General features: G+C 46.5%; 1 protein-coding gene across 3 annotated transcripts in view; it reads right to left on the bottom strand.

The window, feature by feature from the left end:
- Window positions 1–2925: 2925 nt before the first annotated feature.
- LOC149337644 (uncharacterized) overlaps window positions 2926–24184 on the bottom strand; it is a 42665-nt gene continuing 21406 nt past the window's right edge. The window contains exons 2-3 of one of the 3 annotated variants that reach the window (XR_016284412.1): window positions 21753–21820; window positions 2926–7349 (exon numbers count right to left, since the gene is read on the bottom strand). Coding sequence is in view for 1 of the 3 variants with exons in the window: in XM_089553473.1 (XP_089409599.1) it covers window positions 7065–7349 (285 nt within the window). In the remaining 2 variants the exon portion in view is untranslated. Of the gene's footprint in view, window positions 7350–16873; window positions 16992–21752; window positions 21821–24184 lie in introns of those variants that run through there. The other 2 variants (XR_016284413.1, XM_089553473.1) reach the window with 2 other exon arrangements.

Here is a 24184-nt window from a genome sequence, read left to right as displayed (position 1 = left end):
AGATGATACGGGAGCATTTCACTCTTTCAAATAATTCGCGACGCTTAAGATTTAAAACTGCCCACCTTTGTAATCACACCCACTACGCCGGCATGAGGGTTTGCCGAGACGAAAGTCAAGTATATGTTTGGGCCTCACCAATGATGGTGACCTTTCGGTACGGCGTCTTCCTAAAGCTGCCAGTCTCTGTCGGCGTCAAGTTATTCCTCGTTATATTGCTTCCAGTACATTTTAATCCGCAATGTCCCATTTGGTATGCCTTGGCAGCCTTCCTCCCGTCCCATCCCTGTTGCTCACAAGGCTAGTACTATCTCTGCCTTCCGTTCAGTTTGGTAGGACATGCTTGATGTATTAAGGCGAAACCCTTTGATGGCTCATGCTCGCGGTGTCCGTCCTTGCTCGCTGTGTCCGTACATGCTTGCCGTGTCCGTCCATGCTCACTGCGTCCATCCGTGCGCTGGAGTCGTGCTAACTGTGGCCTCTCCTCAGCTTAGCGGTGCAACCTCCTGCGCAATTTCCTTTGCTCAAATTCATTTTCTTCATTAAGGACCCTATTTCTGTTTCTTCTTTCACTCCCACTTTCTCCCTTCCTCTGCAAACGGATTACGGGTGTCCACCGAGATATGCGAGACAGTTACTGCCTAATTTTCTTTCCTCAAATACAATTTTCATTTTCTTCACTATAGCCCCTCTTTGCCTTTCTTCTTTCCCTCCCACTTCCTTCCTTCCTGTACGGTGCGGTTCGGGTGTCCACCGGGGTGGTTTCTAGGCAACAGCTCATGCGGCCGCATCAACAACACAACAGCGCGATTCAGGCGTCCACTTGCCCAGGGAGCTAGTTTGCGCACTTCTTTTCCTTAAAATGGTCGGACTGTAAAACGTCAATGCCAACGCCAATGAACACAATGAACGCCGAATGGGCAGCGGCGACGGCGGCGAGGCGAAACGGTACCAAAAGAGCTACGCTCTCACAGACTACAATAACAAAAGCGACCGCTGTCGCCAAAGAAAATAAAAACCGCACATGCTGCAATCCCGGCACGCGCCAAGCGGTTCGGAGAAGCGGCAGTGGGTTGACCACGAGGCTTTCGCCAAACAAACATTAGCATTTCCGAAGTGCCTTCGCAAATTTTCATTGCGAAAGCAATATTGCTAGCCCTTTTCTGCCGTCGGTGGAGGTCGTTCCTTCGCTCTCACGTGGCACGACCACGTGACAGCGTGACGTCACGATTATAGGAGAGCCACGCGTGACCCGTAGACGCGGCGCACTGCGTTCCAAGACGCTTTCAGTCGTCGCGCAGTGCCGGCCGGTAGCCACGCGTGACCTGTAGACGCGGCGCACTGCGTTCCTTCAGTTGGAGGCGCTCGCGCTTTCGCAGCCTACCAGGCTTAACCAAAGCTAAGCCTCCGCCATTTTTGTTTTGTAAACGAGAACTTAGTTGCGATTATATGCGGCGTGGCACTAATCAAGCTTCCAGCAACTCTCAAGCTTCGACCCCATCGACACTGCGTGAAAAGAAATCTGAATACTACTAGCGATAGGCGGTGTCACACAAATCCGGTCAGAGTGCAGATGTAAGAGACAAGCTAATGATTGCGTAATGGTTATTTTTCTTTTCGTCTCGTTTGATTTGAACTGCGGGCGAATAGACCTGCCGACGGACGGACGGACCGATGGACAGATGGATGGATGGATCCTTTAAATCAGGCGGCGGCTCACGCCCCCTAACGGTTACTCGTAAAATGTCACTCTTGTGGATTTTAGCCACCAATCCTATAACCATCGCTTGGTTGTTTCCACCCATTTAAAATTATTTTTTCTCCACGGTCTTTATACCCCAATGCTTTAAACAAGTCATCCCGGTTGCTTTCAACCGAAGGGTGACGATCTCTACGTAAATGATCAAGTATTCAGCCGTACCTTCCTCATCCTCTTCAGACACACCTTATAACGTGTCGCTGTCGTGGTACTTCACTGGATATGTTTTGGTCCGCAAATACTCCCGTCCTGGCCTCGAACAGTAAAGAGTTTCCCCGGAATTATCGTAGATATTTTCTTTCGCAATTTTCTACTTTATCGTTCTCTATGCTCCTAGTGCCGATTTCATCTGCATTAGTTTCCACAGACGCCTCTTTGTTTCCTTAACCTCTTTCTTAACTGACATTTCTTGAATTACCCCCCCCCCCCCCCTCCGCTATCTGCTATCCACATATTTGCTCGCCAGATATCTAGCGCACTTTCTCCATTTGTGTTATCATTCCTCGTGCACAAGTAACTGATAACTCTCTTAGCCCAGGGCTTTTCCGCCATTGCTGGCAATCTCTCCTCAAATTTCACCTTACTGGCAGTTTCTCTGCAGTCGAACATGCCCGTCTCTGTCACCTCTGACCGCCTAAATTGCTGTGTTGTCACGTGCTCCCAAAGCAACCCTACCTACCCCGTGCTGATTGATTTCTAACCTCGCTTGAACCTCTAATCTCATACATAGGACCGCATAGCCGAAAGTCACACTAGGAACCATCGCCCCTTTCAAGATCCCTCTTACCACTTCGTACCTATTCAATTCAATTCGTTTATTTCACCATATGCATGGTAGGAACTATTGGGCAAAAAGCTGCTCGAGGCAGCTTGACAGGGCCCAAGAGACCACAACAAGGCAGGCCAGCGTGGCAATACAAACACCAAGGGAGAAAAACAAATATAAAATCGAAGCTGACATGTTCATACATGAGGACACGCAATACAAATCAAGTAGGTAGACAAGCAGTTAGTATTGCAATAGTGCAGTCAGTCATCAATGAGCGTATTACATTAGATGTTTAGTCTACATTCTGGATGCAGGAGAGACAACATTTTCAAAGTTGATTATTATACTAATTTTAATACGAAGTCAGACATTTTATAATGTGGCACATAAAGAAAAACATACTGCAGGTATAAGTGGAAATAATAAAAAAGAAAAACCAGCTTGCACATCTTTAATTTCAAAAGCAACAACTACATTAGACATAACAAAACCAGCATTTTTGAAGTGAGAAACATTCAAGGTAATGTTTAAAACTTTGTCATAATGTGTTAAGAAATTGCTGCCTCAACTGGTTTATTGTAGGCTTAGGAAATATGTATGTGTTTAGAACCGAAGGGAGATTATGTTTAAGTGACTGATGTTTATAATTAGTTCGAAAGCGCGGAATGTACCAGTTATCAATGCTTCTGGTAGAGAGAATATGTTCGTGGCGCTGTAGTGATGCGGTTGCAATTACAAAGTCACGAAATGGGCCGTTTGAAGAATAAAACGTGCGCAAAATTCGGAAGTCGTACAAAGAAGTCACGGGGATTATTTTATAGGTTGCGAACAAGTGACCAGTGTGCGAGAGGTATGGGTGATTTCCGATGTATCGCATGATCCTTTTTTGTAGTGTAAGAATTTTATGCTTATTGGTACCTGTAGTGGTGCCCCAGGCAAAATTGCAATAGTGGATGTGGGATGCAAATAATGCGTGATAGAGCTGGATCTTTATCTGCGTAGGCAGGAATGTTCGACAGCGTGAGATCGCCCCGGCTGCTGCGGATACTTTCTTGCATATGTTCTCAACATGCAAGTCCCAGTTCAAGTTACTACTAAACGTGACTCCATGTATTTTGTGGGATTCTACAATTTCAATATTATCGGCTTCATAATTTATTGGGTGATTAACCTGGAACCTTTATTTTTCGCTCTGAAAACAATAATTTTGGTTTTGGATGGATTCAGCTTTAGTCCATTGGATTGTGTCCATAAGGATAATTTTAAAAGAAAGTCTTCGCATTGCTTTACCAACATACCTACATCTGGCCCCGGCATAAGCATTGAACAGTCATCGGCATATATGATGAACTTCACTGATCTGTCAATGAGGACAATGTCGTTAATAAAAACATTAAACAGGAGAGGCCCTAAGATGCTTCCTTGTGGGACGCCTTTATTAATGGGTAGAAAACTGGATCGGTGATTTCCCAGGCATACCATCTGTGTTCTGCTGCTTAAGTACGATTTAATCAATTCTAGAGGAATACCACGAACTCCATACCGGGATAGTTTATCTATGAGGATTTTATGACTTAAACAATCGAAAGCCTTCGTGAAATCTACAAAAAGACCTAAAGTAAAGTAGTTCTGATCGATGTTATGTAGCACATACTCTTTCAGTGTTACGAGAGCAGTTTCAGTTGATCTCCCGGCTCTGAAGCCATGCAAGTCTTCACTGAAGACATTTTTTAACGACAAAAATTTCATTAGACGAGAAAACATGATTTTTCCAGTCCTTTGGAAAAGATTGGAATAATGCTTATTGGTCTATAATTTGCTACAGTGTTTTTATCGCCACCTTTGTAGATGACGGAAACTCTGGAACGTTTCATTTCACTTGGAAATAGACCAGTTTCAAATATTAGGTTGTATATGTGCACCAACACGGGAAGAAGAAAATCTAACGCATGTTTTATCGGCTTAATCTGTAAGTTATCGCAGTCCAATGCAGCACTATTCTTTAGGTTATTGAAAGTTCTGTGCACTTCTGTTTCGTCTGTTGGTTCCATAAAAAAACTATGTGTGGGGCTAAACTCTACATCTTGTCCTGGTCCTTGGTCTGGCGGCACCGTCTGTATCGTTGCAGCAATGTTGACGAAATGCCTGTTGAAATATTCAGCAAGGGACTTGCCGGTGAATTCGTGGCCGTCCACAGTGATCTTATCAGGGTGAAAGTCTGAGCGGTTGCGGCCCAAGACTTCGTTTAATATTTTCCAGGCTACGTCTGGCTGTTTGCCTGAAGCATTAGCAAATAACTGGTTGGTTGGTTGGTTTATGGGGTTTAACGTCCCAAAGCGACTAAGGCTATGAGAGACGCCGTAGTGGAGGGCTCCGGAAATTTCGACCCCCTGGGGTTCTTTAACGTGCACTGACATCGCACAGTACACGGGCCTCTAGAATTTCTCCTCCAAAGAAATTCTAGCCGCCGCGGCCGGGATCGAACCCGCGTCTTTTGGGTCAGCAGCCGAGCACCATAACCGCTGAGCCACCGCGGCGGCGTCGCAAATAACTGGTGATAATATGCAAGCTTAGCTCGTTTTAGTTCGGCATTAAGTTTATTCCGTGTCTTTTTAAATTCTTCGAGTGACGCTGGTGTACGCGTACGCAGAAATGAATGGTATAGATGGTTTTTATGCCTTATCATTTTAGCATGCCACTGCGTTATCCACGGCTTTCTGATTTTCTTCGATGGCTTAGCTGTTTTGAACGGAAAGTGCTTTGTGTACACACATGTAAAAGTTTTGATAAACACGCTATACGCTTCATCCGCACTTGTCTTTTCAAATACAGAAGACCAGTTTACTGCACTTAGTTCATTTCTGAATGATTCTAAGGCATCTGTTGTTACGCACTGAAAAGAAAATGGATCGCGGGATATGCTCTTTGTCTTGTCTGGGTCTCTTGAATAAAACATGAATACAGGACAATGGTCACTGACATCGGACGTGATTGTACCAGCACGGTGAACAGTCGTTTCAATGTTTGTAATAATTAGATCCAATGCTGATGAACTCGATAAAGTGACACGAGTGGGTGTAGAAACTATGTTTCTGAAACCAGTTGAGGACAATATATATGTAAAGTCAATAGTTGTATTACTCTGCTCTAAATCATCTATGTTGAAATCTCCAGAACAAATGAGTCGGAATCTATTTTCAGAGACGTATTCCAAAAACTGTTCAAAGAAATTGAAGATGCATAGCATATTACCGCCGGGTGGACGGTATACAACCGACGCAATTTCATTGTTGGATCGCAGCGCCAGCATTTCATAATCCGCAGTAACCTTGCTATATTCTGGCACAAGGTCGTATTTTTTAGAAGCTTCTGTATATATAGCAGTGCCGCCACCTTTTCGGCCTGGGCGGTTAAGGAAAAAACCTTTGTAACCATCAAGCGTAAGAGGGTTACAGCCTTCATAGTAGCAGGTTTCAGTGAACATTATGGTGTCTATTGGAAAGGAAAATTGACTTAAAAGATTGTTAATGGCATCGTGTTTATTAGCTGCTGAACGGGTGTTCAAATGTAGAAGTGAAGCGCTTGCTAAGGAAACAGGTCTAATGAATTCCGGTAAAGTGAAAGTTACATAATCCATACTGTGTGCCTAAGCGGGTACTTCCGAGCTAGCTGCTTCTGAGCTTGTTATCTTTGAGAGGTCACGCTCTCCTGATATGTGTATAATCTTCGACTTTTCTGTTCTCTTTGCAAAGATTTTACCGTTAAACGACCACACAGATTTCCATTTGTGCTCCGTTTTCCTTTTGCTTGCCGCACCGAGTAGTTTTTTAAGTGCAGGACAGAGATGCTCGTTTACATACACCGGTTCCGAGCCGCTGAAGCCTATGTCTTCGTTAGTTAGTCTGGCTTTCTTTGCCTTCCTGAGTGCCGCGTCGCGCTTTGCACGACACTGAGACTGTACTACTATGTTGGATTCATTTTCATTGCGAGTTGGCACACGGTGGCAAGCTTCAAGATCATCAGGAGTAATCGGGACTTCGATGGCATCTCCTATTTTAGCGACTATGTCAAGAACGTTCTCGTTTTCTAGCCTTTCGATGCCTTTGATCTCGATTTTGGGGTTTCTCGAGTACTGCTCCAGACTTACAATTCTTTTCTCGTGTTCCTTACATTTAGCCCGAACTGTCTTGTTTTCAGTTTCTAGTGCCATGTTTCTTGCGATTTCAGCATCTAACTTTTTCTTCAGTTCTTCAATTGTGGAATCCATAAATTCCATACTTTGGGGTGCGGTTCTTTGCTCAGCTCGTATTTCACGAAGTTCGGTGCGAAGGTCTCGTTCGGATCCCTCACGGGATATTCTCAGTTCATCTTTTAGCTTCTGGAAATCCGCTCTAATGTCTTCCTTAAGTTTAGCAAGGCTCTTATCCATTTTGAAAAATAAAGCAATAAAAAGCACACACAAAAAGATTTCAGAACAAATCCCGAACATGGCAGCAGCGACAAGACTACGGCATAAAGAAGAAGGCACACAGGACACTAACCTGCGACATAGAGTAGAACGGCGCTCAGTCGTTGTTTCAAGATATTGTCGCCGCTGCCAAGTGTTCGGCGTGTTGATGGTGGTCCCTTATATGTAGTCGATGTGGTCGACTGGAGCGCCAACTGTGAGGCTTGTAGGGGTTGATGGCAATGCCGCCAGCTGATAGTCGGGTTACGCCGTGTGTGCGGCTCCGTACGATAACGAGTCACAGGTACGTGCGATGGCAGGCACGTGCGATGTGCTGTTGGTCTGTGGTTCCGTTCAACTGTACCGGCGGTGATCTGCGACAGAGAGTAGAACGGCGCTCAGTCGTTGTTTCAAGATATTGTCGCCGCTGCCAAGTTCCCTGCCAAGTTGCAAAGTTCCCTATTTGTCATGACAGCAGCATTTCTGCTACCTATATTCACTACATGACCTTCATGCTCAATAAGATATTAAGCACCATTATTCATCCACGCTTTAAGACGACCTCTAGCGTGACCTCGTATATCCTATTGTCCCCGCCCTCATCATTGCGTCATGACTGTCGATTCTTCCCTGCCAAACCTAGGTCACATTCCCTGCCACATTCTAGGTCCCTCCATTCTGCAGATCGCTAACATCTTCAAATCTTCCTTGTTGTAAGCTATGAACACTATCATCCACGTACATCAGTCCTGGCGATGGGTGTTCAATCTAGTCTCCTTGTTAAAAAAAAAAGAAAGGTTTAAGCCATGTCCACTCTTCTCTAGTTTTGTGTCTGATCCTTGTAGATACAGCACGAGCAATGAAGGTGACAGAGGACAACCTTAATTAAGCTTCCGCTGCATCTCTACAGGCTCTGGGACATTTTTATCCATTTTATATGCTTTTTGTCACTTTTATCATCATCATCACTGCAGGGCAAAGGCCTCTCCCATGTCACTCCAATTAAGGCTATCCTTCGCCAGACGCGGCCACCATATTCCCGCAAATTTCTTAATCTCATCCGTCCACCTAATTTTCTGCCGCCCCCTGCTACGCTTGCCTTCTCTTGGATTCCACTCCGTTACCCTTAAGCACCAGCGGTTATCTTGCCTTCGCATTATATGCCCTGCCCAAGCCCACTTCTTCCTCTTGATTTCAACTAGGATATCATTAACGCGCGTTGTTCTCTCACCCACTCCGCCCGCTTCCAATCTCTTAACGTTACAACTATCATTTTCTTTTCCATAGCTCGCTGCGTTGCCCTCAACTTAAGCTGAACCCTCTTTGTTAGCCTCCACGTTTCTACCCGATAGGTGAGTACCGGTAAGATACTCCCGTTGTATACATTTCTCTTGAGGGATATTGGTAATCTGCCATTCATGATCTGAGATAATCTGCCATATCCGCGCCACCCCATTCTTATTCTTCTAGTTATTTCCCTCTCATGATCTGGATCAGCTGTCACTACCTGCCCTAAATAGGCATATTCTCTTACTACTTCAAGCACTTGGCTACCCTATTGCGAACTGCAGTTCCCTTGCTAGGCTGTTGAAAATTACTTTGGTTTTCTGCATGTTAATTTTTAGCCCCACCGTTCTGCTGTACCTGTCTAATTCATTGATCATGCTTTGCAGTTCATGTACTGAGTGACTTAGCGAGGCAATGTCATCAGCGAATCGCAAATTACTTAGGTATTCTCCATTAACTCTTATCCCCAACTGTTCCCTTTTCAGGCCTCGGAATACCTCGTGTAAACAGGCAGTGAATAGCACAGGCGAGATCGTGTCTCCCTGCCTAACACCTTTCCTTATTGGAATTTTATTACTGACTTTATAGAGAACGATGGTAGCTGTGCAATCGTTATACATATCTTCCAATAATTTCACATAGCACTATTTCACACCCTGATTCCGCAATGCCTGCATGACTGCTGAGGTTTCTACTGAGCCGAGTGCTTTCTCGTAATCAATGAACGCTACATATAGAAGCTGGTTATATTCTGCGCATTTCTCTATCACCTGATTGATTGCGTGAATATGGTCCATTGTCGAGTATCCTTTACGAAAGCCTGTCTGGTCCTTTGGTTGACTGAAGTCTAAGGTTGTCCTGACCCTATTAGCGATTACCTTAGTAAATACCTTGTAGGCAACAGACAGTAAGCTGATTGGTCTGTAATTCTCCAAGTCCTTCAAATTCAAATTCAAATTTATTTAGCATCAACAATGATGTTACAGAACTCGTGATGCAACGTGGTGCTAGCAAAAAGCCTGTAACGGCTTGACAAAGGCTAGCACCCCGTTCACAAAGCAATACAGCAGTGGACAAAAAGTGATAGCGATATAAGGAAAAGCAATATATATATGGCGACGGCTTTACATAATCATAAAAACATGTTAAATGATAGGGCTAACATTCCGGGTTCATAATTGTAAGTGTTAATGTCTTGGAGGTGACTTGGAGCTGTTATCAGAAGAGTTAAGAGCATGTGGTAGTGTGTACATCAGCATTTGGCGGCCATAGTTAGTACGGGCGTCTCCTTTCTCATGAATTAAGATAATGTTAGCGTTCTTCGAAGCTCTAGGTACGCTCGAGGTCACAAGGCATTGCGTATAGAGGGTGGCTAGCTTTTCTCGCACAATCTCTCCTCCGTCCTTCAACAAATGTGCTGTTACTTGATCCTCACCAGCTTCTTTCCCCCTCTGCATTGCTCCCAAGGCTTTTTTTTACTTTGCCCTTCTTTACTGCTGGGAGCAGATTGTCCTCTAACACCTTTGTTTCCGGAACCCATTCTGTAGCCACACTAGCAGCCCCTCGTTCTACACCCATGCCTGCAGTCTGTCCTTTAAAATCTGCGTCACCACCCGGTAAACCACTGCTGTCACTGTTAAAGGATGGTAGTCTATTTGAGTTTTGTCTTCGTTTATCTTATATTATAATCTTCATGTTCAGTTTCCATCCATGAGAGGCTTTCACATCCATTATCATTATCCTGATTACCTCTTTAGATGCTTGCGTAGATTTTTGCCCCAATGTCTTTATTACCCTAGCTGCAATAGCATCCAGTTCTGTCGACGTGCTACTAGCAAACTTTCTTCTCTGCACTTTTACACTCTCTTTGTCCAATCAAAACCATTGCAGTGGCCGGTCTATCCTCCTTCGATAGATTACGCACATTTCTTTCGTTATAAAATTATTATGATTGGTCTACACGTTTCTTTCCCTCACCCCTTCTAGCCGACTACCTCGGTCTGCAACTATTAACCTCTGCGTTAGCCTAGTCTTGCTACTCATGGAGTTCAAATCATTCCAAATTTTTTTAGCTGCTTTTCTATCCTTTTTGTTTTCGTTTGAGAAAGATTGAGGGCCATCTTTTAAATTTCTCATTAATCAGATAGGATGCTTTCATCGTGCATTTGAAGTTCCCATTTTCTGCCTATTCCATCTTCCGGTTCTGGTTCCCAATTTTTTTTATATCTGTGTTCCCTGAAGGCTTTCTGAAGTTTGTTTATGGTTTTACTGTCATCGTCAATGTACCAGTTGTTTTCATCTTTGGCCTGATTCCGATCTTAGCAAGCTCTAGCTGAAACAATCGAATGAAATTTCTGCAAGTCCATTCTCATTTATTTTCTTAGTCGCACAAGAGCGTCGCCGTCCTTGTAAGACAGAAAATAGGCGATAACGTTAACAGCTGAGGTCATTCAGGCAGCTCGCTCGGGAATGAGGGAGCACGCTAAAGAGTTGTATACCTCTGAAACCGCAGCATTCAGCCTTTAAGGCGGTAACGTGCAACCCGCGCGTTTGGTTTTGGCATGCGATCACTGCGGCGTCCGCGAACGAGCCGGCGCCACTGCCGTCTGGTTACGTGGTGCTGTATAGGCATCCGAAAGGAAACGATTTCATCCGTAGTAAGGATGGGCCTTTATGAATACATCGCTAAACCATGAACCATGATCGTAATTGTGCAATGTGCAGGACCATTGCATCGTCTGAGCTCACCAGAGTTGTTTACGCCGAGCCAAATCTAATCCCAGCAATATAATCCCTGCAAGCCCAAAAATCGACCCAAAGGCCCTTTTCCGTCAGTGGCCTTCCCTCATGCCCTAAGCTTTGCAGCACAACCTGCACCCGCCAACCCGCGATAACTTATTTTCAGCACCTTCATCATGTGACCCACGGCGCGGCCATGCAATGACTCATTGTTCGCCCACTGCGACTCATTTTGACCGATTTTGATCACGCGAGGCTAACCCTTTTCCTAGATAGTGGCAGTGGGCTAAAAGGAAGATGAAATAAAAATTGGCACAGAAGCTTAAAGAGGTGTACGTGTCGGAATGCGAAAGCAAAACTGTGCTTGGGTGCATTGTAACAAGCAGACACACACGCACACACACACGTGCGCACATGACACCACGCGGAACGCTGTGCGATGATCTATTGCATCACAGTTTGGATAAGAATTTTTCTTTTTTTTAAGAAATAGAAATGGCGCAGGCACTGTTCAATCTCGGTGCACTTCTCAACCGCACCGCTCCTTAAGGAAAGAGGTAGAGAGTCAGGGAAGGCATACTCAAATTAGCCTCCAACATAGCTATAGTCGGGTATGCGTCAAGAAAAAAGCTCCTTTTCACCGTCAAAGGAACCCCTCCCAGCCGATTGCGTAGGCGGATTGTCATGAACCTGCTAGTGTCACAATGCAGGGAGTCGCACATGAAAGGGGTTAGTCCAATCCCTGAATTGTCCGGGATACTTCCCTCCCTGCTTTGCCATGCCATTTCCGGCATTATCACGCACGGGTTCATGAGAACGGGCCGATGCCATTAGCAGTAAGGGCGTCCTTTGATGGAGAAAAGTTGCTCTTTTTTTCTTCACTTGTATCCAACTGTTGCACAGTAGTAGTAGTAGTAGTAGTAGTAAAAGACTTTTATTCGACCAAAATTTATAGGCCGAGCATTTCGACCGCCTGGGCGACCAGAAGCCGCTGTTCTTCTTCCCCTTCAGCGCCAAGCCAGTCGAGCCAGGTGGTGATGGATAGAGAGGGTGGGGGGAAGGAGCCCGACTGCTGAGCAGCCGGGCAATAGAAGAGGCAATGGGCCAGGTCCGCATAGATACAGGGGCAGTTGGGACAGGAAGGGTCCGATCGATAGCGATAGAGGAAGAGGCGGGACGGGGTGATAACTGCATTCATCTGAATGTGCCGAAGAAGGCGAGACTCCGGCACCGTGAGTGATGGATGAGGGGGAGGGTAAAGGCGTTTGTCGAGGCGGAGCTCAAGGTAGACCTCTTTTATGGTGCGGCGAAGAGTGAGTCTCCCACCGTCCTCCGAGGGCTTGGGCCAGGGGATCAAGGGTGCCCGGAAAAGTGTGTCGCGGGCGAGCTGATGGGCCAGCTCATTGCCGTCAATCCCTGAATGCCCACGGACACAGCGGAGGAAAATGATGGAAGGCTGCAGTGCGGAGACCGCTCATTCGACCTCCTGTTGGAGAGAAGGGGTCAGGGTGCGTTTCTGTATGTGGTGTATAGCGGCTTGTGAGTCTGAATAGACTGTGTACTCTTGGAGAGAGGGAAGGAGGGCAAATGGCTGGAGGGCATGCGCAATGGCGAGAACCTCGAGGGACAATGCGTCTGGAGGGTGTAGATACGGCCCGCTGGTGTGGGTTTCAGGAGCAGGGAGGTGTGGATGGTACAGGGAGTAGCCGCAGGAACCTCGAGGAGCCACGAAAGAGGCATCCGTGTAAGCTACACCCTGGGTATCAAAGAGAGGGGAATGGTGCTGTGCGGCCGCATGACGACGTCCGGCGTGCAGGACGGGGGACATGTTGGTCGGGAGGGGAAGGATACGAAGATTGGGAGCGGGGGTGGGAATAGGAGAGGTAAACGGGGAGATTGCATATGTAAGGATTATGCGGGATGGTTTATGGTCTGGCTTAAGATTTGGTTTGGTTCATGAGGGAATAACTTAAACTTAAGCTGTGAGGGACGCCGTTGTGAAGGGCTCTGGATAAATTAGACCACCTGTGTTTCTTCAAGGCGCACTAACATCGCACAATGCACGGTCCTCTGCCATTTCGCCTCCATCGACATGCGACCGCAGCGGCTTGGATCGAGCCCGCGTCTTTCGGGCAAGCTGTAGAGCACCATGACCACTTCGCCACCACAACACGCACACACTGTCAGGTTTTCTTCTAATGGTACTATTAATGCTTTCGCAATAAAAGTGAGTCTTCCCCTCTTACCCCCCAATCAACCTTAAGGAAGATGTCGCGTCTGCACCGGACAACAATCCTCTCATGACAATTTGTTCAGACTGTTAGTATTTTCATTACAATTCAGGTCTCGACCAGGTAGATGTCTCCCGAAATTTTTTCGCCCACGTGCTCATAAAGCACCGTAAAGTTCGTAATAAAAATGAAGTATAAACAACATTTCTCTATTTGACTTGCAGAGACAATGCAGTGGGTGGAAAAACTAAAGAAATAAACAGGTGCCGTAGTGCAGGGCTTCAGAATATTTTGCTTCACGGGGATGTTTTTAACGTACACTGACATCGCGCAGCGCACGGATTCTTTTGAGTTCCTACTCGAAGTAAACACTGTCTGCAAGGCCGGGATTAAACCTGTATCCTCGGGCTCACCAGCGGAGCGCAAAATTCACTGAGCCATTTGGGAGGGCGGAACGGATTCCAGTACCACTGACGGTGCGATAAGAAGGTATTTTGACGCCATGGGAAACATGGAGCGCAATGACAAGCGGCTGTCCCAAATAATTTTCCACCAAAAGGCCGCGCAAATTGGGCCCATCTTGGTGCTGGCTGAATGATGCACGTCTGCTTCATAGCGCTGTATCAACCGTTTTTATCGAAAGCGATGTCAGTCTCGCATAACGAATAAAGCTCAACTTGGTTTTTAATGTGCAGATCTCCTCCCCGCCCCCAACAGGCGCTCGTCGACTGAATCGGAGTACCCGGGTTTGAACCAGACTGCGGCGGCCGCGTTTCGATGGAGGCGACGCCCGTGTGCAGGGTGGTGTCGTGCACGTTAAAGATCCCCAGGTGGTGAAAGTTATACCAGAGACCTCTACTACACCACTTCTTTCTTTCACTCCCTCCTGTATCGCTTCCCTTACCGCATGGCTCGGGTCTCCACCGAGATATGCGAGACAGTGACTGCGTCATTTCCTTTCCCAAAAAGCAACCAATTAGCCACTGCTTCAAGATTCCTCAAACAAAGTCGTCTTAGTCAGCGTTGGCTTAACACGTCAACTGACAACCATGGCAGATGGTAGAAGAGCGAAACGCCACCTGCCACGGCGAGATCGGAGGAACGGATAACACAAAGGTGGCTGCCACGGGAAGATCCCGGATGGTGGCTAGCAGCGTAGCGCACCACCTTCCAGCTGTGGCAGATGGCGTGCGAATGGCTGCGCTGAAACTTCGCATTACCGACAACCGTAGTCGCCCGTCAATTTTTGTGGTTTTAATCATTTAGGTTTAATGAGGAATCACTGTTGCGCTTTCAACTGGCTCCCCGCATCAGCTAGCAGATAGGTGGGCTGGTTATAGATATTGTACTGACGCAAGTTTGAGAACTGTGCTCCATATCCAACCAGTGTTGAGTGGTCGGACGATTTTCTTGCAATACATTCTTGAGACATGGAGGGAAAATGGCGTGTTTAAGACATGGCGTGTTTTACACCAAGTGTCGCTTTATTAGAAAAGATGCGTACACTGCGCGCCCAAGCCAGCTTTAGCCTGCAGTTTATCAGTGCGAAAGCATTATGTGGCTCATTGGGAACCAAATCTGCCGTCGGCGCTGACAAGCAGCAGTGCTACCAAAAAATCACCCACGATGTCACCGTAATATCAAAGACAAGCAAAATTTCTATCCCAGGTGCTGGGAACTGAACCCAGGTCTTTCAGATTGCGATGTCAGCTGTTTTCTTCAATATGACGAGCATACAACCCAGGCCATAAAACCATGTTGCTTCTTGGCGAACAAAGTTGAACGTAGTCTATCAGTTGCCTTAGGACTGTATGCAAAAGAGTAGGTGTGTCATTACAAAGGAAGATAGCATAATAAAATGGTAAATAAATAAAAAGAAATAAAATAAAAAACGATGTTTTTACATCCATAGCACAGAAGTAGACTTCAGTGCCATCCGCAATTTTTGAGACATACCTCCTTCAGTATACAAACCTTTATTTGCAGGCAAATATCGAAGCAGTGATGCTGAGTCCAAATCTAAAATTTCAATATTAGCAAGACAACGCAGCAGTGCGCAACGCTGAATAAAGAATAAAACATACGAAAATTCGCATTTATATCCCTGCACTAAGAATCAAGAGGTTATTACTGGATGTAAATTACAAGAATACGTTTCCCGTGACGGCTAATCGTGGACGCTTATTTATGTTGGAAGGCGCACGGGATTGTACGCCAGTGGCAGGACCATATTCCCTAACATCGGCACGTCTGCCTGAAGATTTCACTGCCCGTGTTCGGACAGATGCCGTCTCAGGCTATCCTTATCTGAACATGTGAATGAGCACAAAGTACAGTGATAGCTTTCTGCTCTAGCGTGCGCCACCATATGGCGGTTTAAACTCCCTTTCCGAGACGCTGTCACATTTCAAGGGTCTTTCCCTGGAGTGGGTTCGTTTGTGCACAACGAGATTGCCAGAGCTTGCAGCCTTAAAAGGGCACTTGTCACAAATGAAGGGCCTTTCCCCAGTGTGAAGTCGCTTGTGCCGAATTAATGTTGAAGAGCCCACAGATGAAAATTGACACATTACGCAATCGAACGGTTTTTCGCCAGTATGCGTACGCTTATGTCGAGTGAGGCTGCTAGAGGTTGAAGATGCAAAAGGGCACTTGTCGCAAATGAACGGTTTCTCGCCAGTGTGCTTTCGCTTGTGTATAGCTAGAGTGAAAGAGCGGGCAGCTGTAAAAGCGCACAGGTCGCACTTGAAGGGTCTTTCCCCAGTGTGCGTACGCTTGTGCCGAGTTAAGGTAGAAGAGTCTGCACTTGTATAAGGGCACATTTTGCACTTCAGCGGTTTTCGCCAGTGCTCTTACGTTTGTGTTGAGCAAGTTTGCTTGAGCATACAGCTATAAAAGTGCACACATTGCACTTAAAGGTTCTTTCCCCAGTTTGAATACGCTTGTGATGAAATGCGTTTGAAGACTCTGCACTAGTAAAAGCGCACATATCGAACTTTAATGGTCTTTCCTCTGAGTGCGAATGCTTGTGCCGATGTAAGGTCGAAGAGTCTGCAGTTGTAAGAGTTTCCATAACGCACTCTGAGGGTTTCTCGTCGGCGTGCGTTCAATCGCGTTGAGTGACATTTGTAGACTCTGCAGGTGTAGAAGGACACGTGTCGCGATTGAAGGGGCTTTCGCCAGTACTCTTACCGTCATGTGCAGTGACATTTCCGGAGTCTGCAGCTGTAGAAGGACACGTGTCCCAATTTATGGGGCTTTGGCCAGTGTGCGTACTATCCTGTGGGGTGACATTTCTGGAGTCTGGAGGTGTAGAGGGACACTTGTCGCAATTTAATGAGGTTTCGCAAATGTGCGCATTGTCATGCCGAGTTAGCGTTGCAGAGTCTTGAGTTACAAAAGGGCACATAAGACACACACGCTGTCGTCCTCCTGACTGGGGCCGCATATCACCCTTACAGACACACCTCGCAAACAACGCTGCGTCCTTGCAGCAGCATTCAAATGGCTTTACTCCGGTCTCAAGGTGCATGTGTTTCGTAACATTGGCAAAGTTCGCTGAAACGAAAGGGCAAGAGGGGCAGCTGAACACATCTCCTTTCAATGTACGTGGCTCCCGCTGAACTGAATTCTATTCCATCATTGAATACAGGTCCTAGGGTCCTTTGCTGGTAGTGTTCACCGCGCTTCCATGCTGGTGGTTGTCTTCGAAATAGCCCAGAAGAAAACTTGCGTCATGGTAGTCAGGAAAGCACACCGCTTCTGCGAAAAATGTTAATAGAATGTGTGGCTTTAGGGAAAATCAGTTTTTAGTTTTTGCCTCGCTTACTCCATCCGCAATTTTTTTTGCGATAGTTCAAGCATGCCAGATTGTTAGTTGCATCGAACAATAATTCTCGCTAAGATTCATGCTAAGATAACATACAGGACGCAGAAATATTTAGGGAACGCACTACGTCAACAACATGTAGAGCATTAAGCACTGGATTCATGCGAGCTTTCAAAATATTACATGTAGTGTATTTACCATTGTATGCTGATGTACGGGGTTTCTTTCAACGTGTAAAGACAGCTCTGGCATCATCCCCAATATAGGCAACGTTATCCATGATATTCTGCTCGAATGAACCGCAGTATGTGGTGGAGTTTTACGTTGACGTCTTTTGTAATGCTTCTAGCACTTAAAGGTCGAACTGATTCCATGTGTTGTTGATCCCATGTCCATGTGTTGAGCAGGACGTTGTGTGTGATGCCGATTCTATGGAGCACTGATACGATGAACTTGAATGTTTTTTCTTCTTGCACTGCAACTCTAACGTAAAAAAGATACTTCGCATTTAGGATGAAAAGTCTTCTTTTCCGGAGAGAATTCACGATTACAATAAGTACTTAGCGATGCCTATCAATCAGTTCGTCACAAACAGATCTTGCCTGCAAGGCATATATACTGCGAAAGTTAAACACGAGCTCTCCAAAAAAATATTGGCAGTCGTAATCAAAAAGTGAAACTAATTATAACTAGTGAGCATTAGTAGCAGACAGGGAAATTCTGTGCACATCTGAGTAATGATGAGGTGTAAAAGTGGCTATAAATTATGAGGAAGAATCGAAAGATTTAGAAAGAAAGGACAGAACATAGAAAACACATATGATTCACCTAGCATTTTCGCATGCATATGCGCTATCAGGGTACCGTGGGGGCTGTCAAAAAGCTCCAAAATTAAAACTTTGCTCTCGGTAAATGTCGTTGAGTTGCTTGCGAAAGTAAGAACCCAAGCATAACTGATTAAAAACCGGTAACACGCCCTCATGTTTAGTGAGCAAGGAGGGCATTCCTTGTCTGAATAATATACAAAACCACGACGCCTGTACAAAAGTGGTGGTGGGTTCCGCTCAGCTGTACTAACATGTCGGAACTTCTGATATGGTGACTCCATATTTAGGCATCCTCGCCGTTACAAGCTAGGTTCCGGCTATAAAGTCTCTAGCGTGGGGCTTTAATTCGCGCGCTTTTATTTTTGTGGTGGGGCAAAAGGCGGTGGTTGTTTGGGAACAGCTGGCTGGCGCAGAAGTTTCAAAACCACCAGAAGCTCCGGCTATTGTTCTGCATCAGAGTACTTTACACCTCTCTGTACACATCTATGAAATAGGAAACAGGACTTAAGGCTACTGTCTGCGTATCTGAGAACGGCATGGCGGAATCGATCTGATCGAGCCATTGCATTGCACAAGCGTTTCCGTCAAAAGAATGGATACAACGAAAAAAAGACATTCGTTTCACATTTACCAGTGCACATCGGCAGCTTGAGGACAATCATTAGGCGCGGCCGCCAGATGGAGCAACATTCCCTTCTTCAGAGCGTAGGGGCAGGGTATGGTGCACGTGGGAGGTAGCGGCACGTGCTATGATAAAAAGTACCTCGCGCTCGAGTTTGGTTTGGTTTTGTTTATCGGGGTTTGACGGCCCAAAGCGGCTCACGCTATCAGGGATGCCGTAGTGAAGGGCTCCGGAAATTTTGACTACCTGGGGTTCTTTAACGTGCACTGATATCGCACAGCACACGGGCCTCTAGAAATTTGCCTCCATCGAAATTCAATCGCCGCGCCCGGGATTGAGTTTGGATAACTCAAGGAAAGCCATTGATCAATGTTCCCTTCGGCGCTATCGATGTGACTATGAAGCATCGCTGGGCCATCTGGAACTACACATGGTTGTTGTAACGACGCTCCCAGCCTTGGCAAGAATGAGTTACCGCTAACTAGCAACCATGATGTGCGAACTTCCACGACCGGCTCAGGTCGGCTGTTTTGATTGGTCTCCTCCAAATGTCGTCATCGAGAGAGCGAAGTGAGAACTTGAAACCCCGCCAAAATCGAGTTGAAGGCAGCATTCTCTTTATTTGGATTTTGAAATGTCGTCATTGAATAACTCCCGTTCCTATGAATTGATTCCTGTAATTATTTTTGAGTCAAGCATTGTTCCGCAGCCCCTTTAAGAAAGCCGGGGTTATGAATATGCTCAAATTTGCTTTTAACCCGCTTAAACATTACAGCGCCCAATGTTTTTGACGCTAAGGTGTAAATTCCGGCCGTTCTAAAAACGTGCAGTCGCCACAGGTTGATTGAATGATGTCGGCACGCTCCAGTGGACTACGTTTCTGGACCATCCTGGGGTTGGCTTCACTCCACGGCAAAATTTCACTGGGGCGACGGAGCTTTCTCTTCCGACAGGTCATTCCATGCCGTGTGCCTTCTATGCACAGCATCTCGTAAAGAACAATACAGTCCAGCCCACTTATAACAACCTGAAGGTAGCATGGTTGCGCTTCTTTGTATCCGAGATTCGTAGTGAACGAAACTTTCATTTTCAGCCCGAAATGCGAAGTACGACGAAAAAAACTTTTCTTTTTCAGAAACGCACATTATGCGTGTCGGCTTCCTCGAAGCAGAGCCTATCTCGGCGCTTTCCAAGGTCAGCATAGCGGGAATACCTATGTTTCCGTGCAAGGCCAAGCAATAAGCAGATTTAAGAACACGATTTAACTAATCTAGGGGAAAGCGTTCATGGCAACGGGTGGCAGCTCGGCATCCTCGTCAGAAGATTGTTGGCACTAGGGGAGTGCTCGCAATTCGCGCACAATGTCTTCGTCAGAGTATCGCTTTGCAACGTCGCTGTCATGATCCGCACCTCTCGAAGTAAACGCAGGCGAAGCCTTGTCCGGCATCTGTCCATCAACGACGGGTTACTTCCACACCACATGTGTCAAACGACGCGAAAGTTCAACAGCGTCTTCTGTCGTTTCTTGGCCCATAAACTTTTGTTCAGGAAAGCAATTTCCTCTGCACTCCATCGTAAGCCGCATACACACGGCCTTATTCAGTTCCACAGCGGCGAACAAAGATATGCGAAGTGAACGTCGCCGCCTTCAGCGTCATTTTGGCATAGCATGCCCACTATATAGCGCCGCTTATGGGGCATCTTAAGGGTGTGAATGACGCCCATTTCCGGTGGCTGAATCTCGCACTTTTCATTCGGTTGCGAGAAGAGCTATTGTCATCATACTCAGACAACGCCTGGTGCGTCGCAAATTTGTCGAGAACGAGCAGAAGCTCCTATATTTTTTGCCATGTCATTGATGAATTCACAAGCCACTCGACGAGATAATCGTGCATCGCCTTTATGAAACTCGTGCTTGGTTGCAAACTCCACGGTATTAGAACAAAAAGTAAAGCATTCTGCAGGACATCCAAAGCGGCCTGTAGCGTACGAAGGCGCACTGCACAAAGTATCAGTCGATTAGGCTTCAATGAGAATGGGAAACCGCCTGTCGCAGATGTTCTTCCTCGTTTAAGCGTACGGTTGCGGTGCCTTCTACCAGCGCTGCTGCGGCCTTTCACGGTGTTTGTTTTTGACGTCACGATTCTGTAAAACTATCACTTCGTCGTAAATGTGTCGCCTTTCCTACTGAATTATTCGGATCCCGCATTCTTTCACAGGGGGTGTGATTATTGGCCGGAGACACTCCTCAAATTCCGCGTTTACCAGATAAGCGAGTTTTTAGTCTTTGCAGCTTAATTTGCTGCGCCTTTCTATTCTTACCTAGTTACGCTGTCCCGGTTGTTCGTATCTGAAAGGCCGTACATGTTGCCCTAATGCATATTTTGACGGTAGCACCACCCTCGTTCGTATTAAGCGCGCGTTCGTTATAACTGCGGTAGTTATAGGCGTTCTCCACTATATATCTAAGGGTATAAAGTGTTCTCAGTCGCTACGTATATGGCGAGCAAAATGTAGGAGTGACGGTACAGATATGCCCGCTGGGGTGAAAGTGCGCGCTTGCGCTGTCAGGTGGCGCAGAACGTAGTTCTGCCACACCTTCCGGTGCACCGCAGTTATGTGATCGCGACTGTACTTAACAGCTTGGCGGCGGTGATAGCAACAAGCACGTTTTGTTGTCGTCGAAGAACACAATGACCGCTGCTCTCAGCCGTGCTAAGGTTAAACCTGAGAGAACTTTCTAGGTAACGTGCAAAATGCAATGGCAAAAATATTGCACGATGTAGAACAAGCCGCGCGTAAATGCAATAATTCGCGATAAATGTGGTCGCTCTTCGCGTCACAAAGTTATGAAGACCCGTACGAAGGTTATGAACCAATAAACATTACAAAACATGACGGCAATTTTTTCGCTGCACTAATAATAACGCAGCTTGTTCTGTTAACTTCGCGCTCTGAATTCGAAGGGCCGCTGCTAAAACATTTCACCGACTTCACTGAGCGACAGCTGATGCACCAGTTGTTTATTGAAAAAGCATTTTCATGAACCTTCCACTTCAATTCCCGCACCGGACTTCTCGAGAATGTTTTGTGCAGAAAATGTTATATTTGATGGAGGCTGACTGGATGCAGACAGAACATGGGCTGCTAGTATAGAACAGGTAGGAAGGCGTGCAGCTTTCCGCGACATCCGCACAAAAAAAAAACACCAACCGAGCGATGTGCAAGAGAACAGATGTACTCACGTAGTCTCTCCTTAGAGCTGCGTCGTCAGCGTCCCACTCCTGCTTGGTCGTTCAAGGTAAAGTGGGCTCTGTACAGCGATGCAGAACAGCTTGAGTTGCCAGCCCGTGAAGTGTCTACTCAAGTTGTTAAGGGGAAAACGTTCACTATTTGACTGCTGCACCCCGTAAGCTGTCTTTAAGCATGCTCACACTCTTCTGATTATTTTTTTCGGCGCCAAACCAAAGCCGAGCAATAAGAAACAACACTTCGGGAGGTGGTTTAATCCACACCTTGTTTTGCAGATGTAAATTGGGCAGGAAAGCTCGTATTCCTTCACAAAAGAGAGCGAAAAGCGGCCAGCATACGAAGGAATAGACAGAAGCCGCACAAAGTTCGACCAAACCATTCATTTCATGTAAGCTGAAATACATAGTGGCGCTGGAAAAATACCAGTGACGCGACTCGTCCTCACAAAAAAAAAAAAAGGGGGCGACGTCAATGCGCAAAATAACAGTTTTACTCACACAGGCTCTCCCTAGAGTTGGGCCATCGCCGCTCTAGTAGTGCTGGCACATTCAGTTGATTATGGACACTACACAGCGGACTAAAACTGCGTCACTAAGCAGCCAGTGTAGCAGCTGGACACCGTTACAAGTGTTAAAAAGTTCGCTGGTTCTGTGTTACGCCCCGTCCTTCTTGTCTGAACATCACGCCCACGGTCGCGCATACTTTCATGTGGCGACGCCACGTGACACTCACTAGAAACACGGCAGCGTGTTGTGTTTTTTTATTCTTCTTTTTCTTTATTTAATACTCTCGGTTGCCTTTTGGTGGCCAAGGCAGGAGTCGATACGCTATGTGTAAAAATGCTTGGTCCACCACAGACAAAAACAACAAAAAGAGAGCAGATGAGCATACTACCAAGCCTCTGCGCAAAAAAGGGGCTCATAAAGTAAACAAAAAAAAGCGTCTAACACATCAAAAACATAGATCCCAAGAATCAAGCCAAGTGCACAAAACTGACTGGCTTGATCTGAGGGCAGATAAAAATGCCTCGGTTGATGATTAGCCGGCCACGTCGCGAGATAACTTATTCCAGTCGGCTATATTTCTTGGAATAAAACGACAGCTTGATTGCATCGGTTCTGCTCTATGGCATTCGTAATGTTTATGTCATGTTTGTGCCGAGTCTGTCGTGTTCTGTTGTGCTTCATATAAGCTCCAATTCTACTTTTGCATTAAAATTGACCTGTACGTATTGACAAGCTTCATCTTCTTTCCGTTGGACCAGCGCGTGGGATTCGTGAAGCGAAGAAGCTGAAGTGACGATGGCGTGAATGCGCTCGCGTTTTTCGGCTGACCGACGGACTGACGGACCACCCGGCGTCCGCTGTCAACGTCCTGCCGTTGCCCTGCCCGAGACGTCTAAACCATGCCTGTCGTTGCGAACCACTATTGACATATGGTGGAGATTCTCGATATCACACCACATGCTCCGGACCCCTCCAGCAAAAATGGGCTCAAGCCCGCGTGAGTCGTCGGCCATCGAGGTAGAGCCTATCCATAACAGCAGCCGCCGCCTCCTCGGTCGCCTCGCAATGTTCGGGCCTCTGGAGCTTAATCCAAGCGTGAGGCCTCACGCATGTTGTCCTGCCTCATCTCCATCGACCAGTAAGCCACAATTAGACGTGGTGCCTATCATGAACGCTCCTTCCGTCGTGCTTCAGGAGCCGCAGGAGCAACCGACGTTACAAGCATTCCTATGTGAAGATCCGAAGGACTCGATTAAAAAAATTGAACGCATGGCCATTTATAACAGTTGAGCGGATGCCTCTAAGCTTCCGCAAGTATTTTTTTCGCTGAAGGGCGCTGCTTGTACGAGGTTCGAAAGCCGGGAGCCCTCTATAAAATCGTGGAATTAATTCAAGGCTCAGTTTTTGAAAACTTTTACTACCGTGCTTCGCAAGGAACAGGCTGAGCTCCTCCTTCAGTCTCGTGTCCAACTGCCCAACGAAAGCGTGCTTGTCTATGTCGAAGATATGACGAAGTTGTTCCGACGGGATAGTCCGGGCATATCCCAACAGAAGAAACTATGATACCTTATGAGAGGAATCAGGGAACTTATCTTTGCTGGCCTGGTACGGAGACTACCGAATACGGTCTCTGATTTCGTGTCGGAGGCTATCATCAAAAGAAAGGCGCTCGACGTGCGATCCCGGCAGCACGATCGTCCAACTCTGGTTATGGCTGCAACAAATATCGACACCAGTACACCTGACTTTCTTCGCGAAACCATACGAGTCGTGCTTCCTGAGGAACTGCCGAAGCTGTTTCCGGCTTCGCCTGTGCCCGCAGGTTCTGCTCTCTATCGATCAAGTCATTCGGTAAGAAGTCCAGCATGCGTTTGCGACCCCAGTTTCTTTCCCACCGCCAGCAGCACCGGCGGCCATGA

This window comes from Amblyomma mixtum, chromosome 7, assembly GCF_055824585.1.
Source record: "Amblyomma mixtum isolate Tamu chromosome 7, ASM5582458v1, whole genome shotgun sequence".
Taxonomy (NCBI): domain Eukaryota; kingdom Metazoa; phylum Arthropoda; class Arachnida; order Ixodida; family Ixodidae; genus Amblyomma; species Amblyomma mixtum.
Note: the sequence above shows the minus strand (reverse complement) of the source record. Positions and strands in the feature narration are given on the sequence as shown.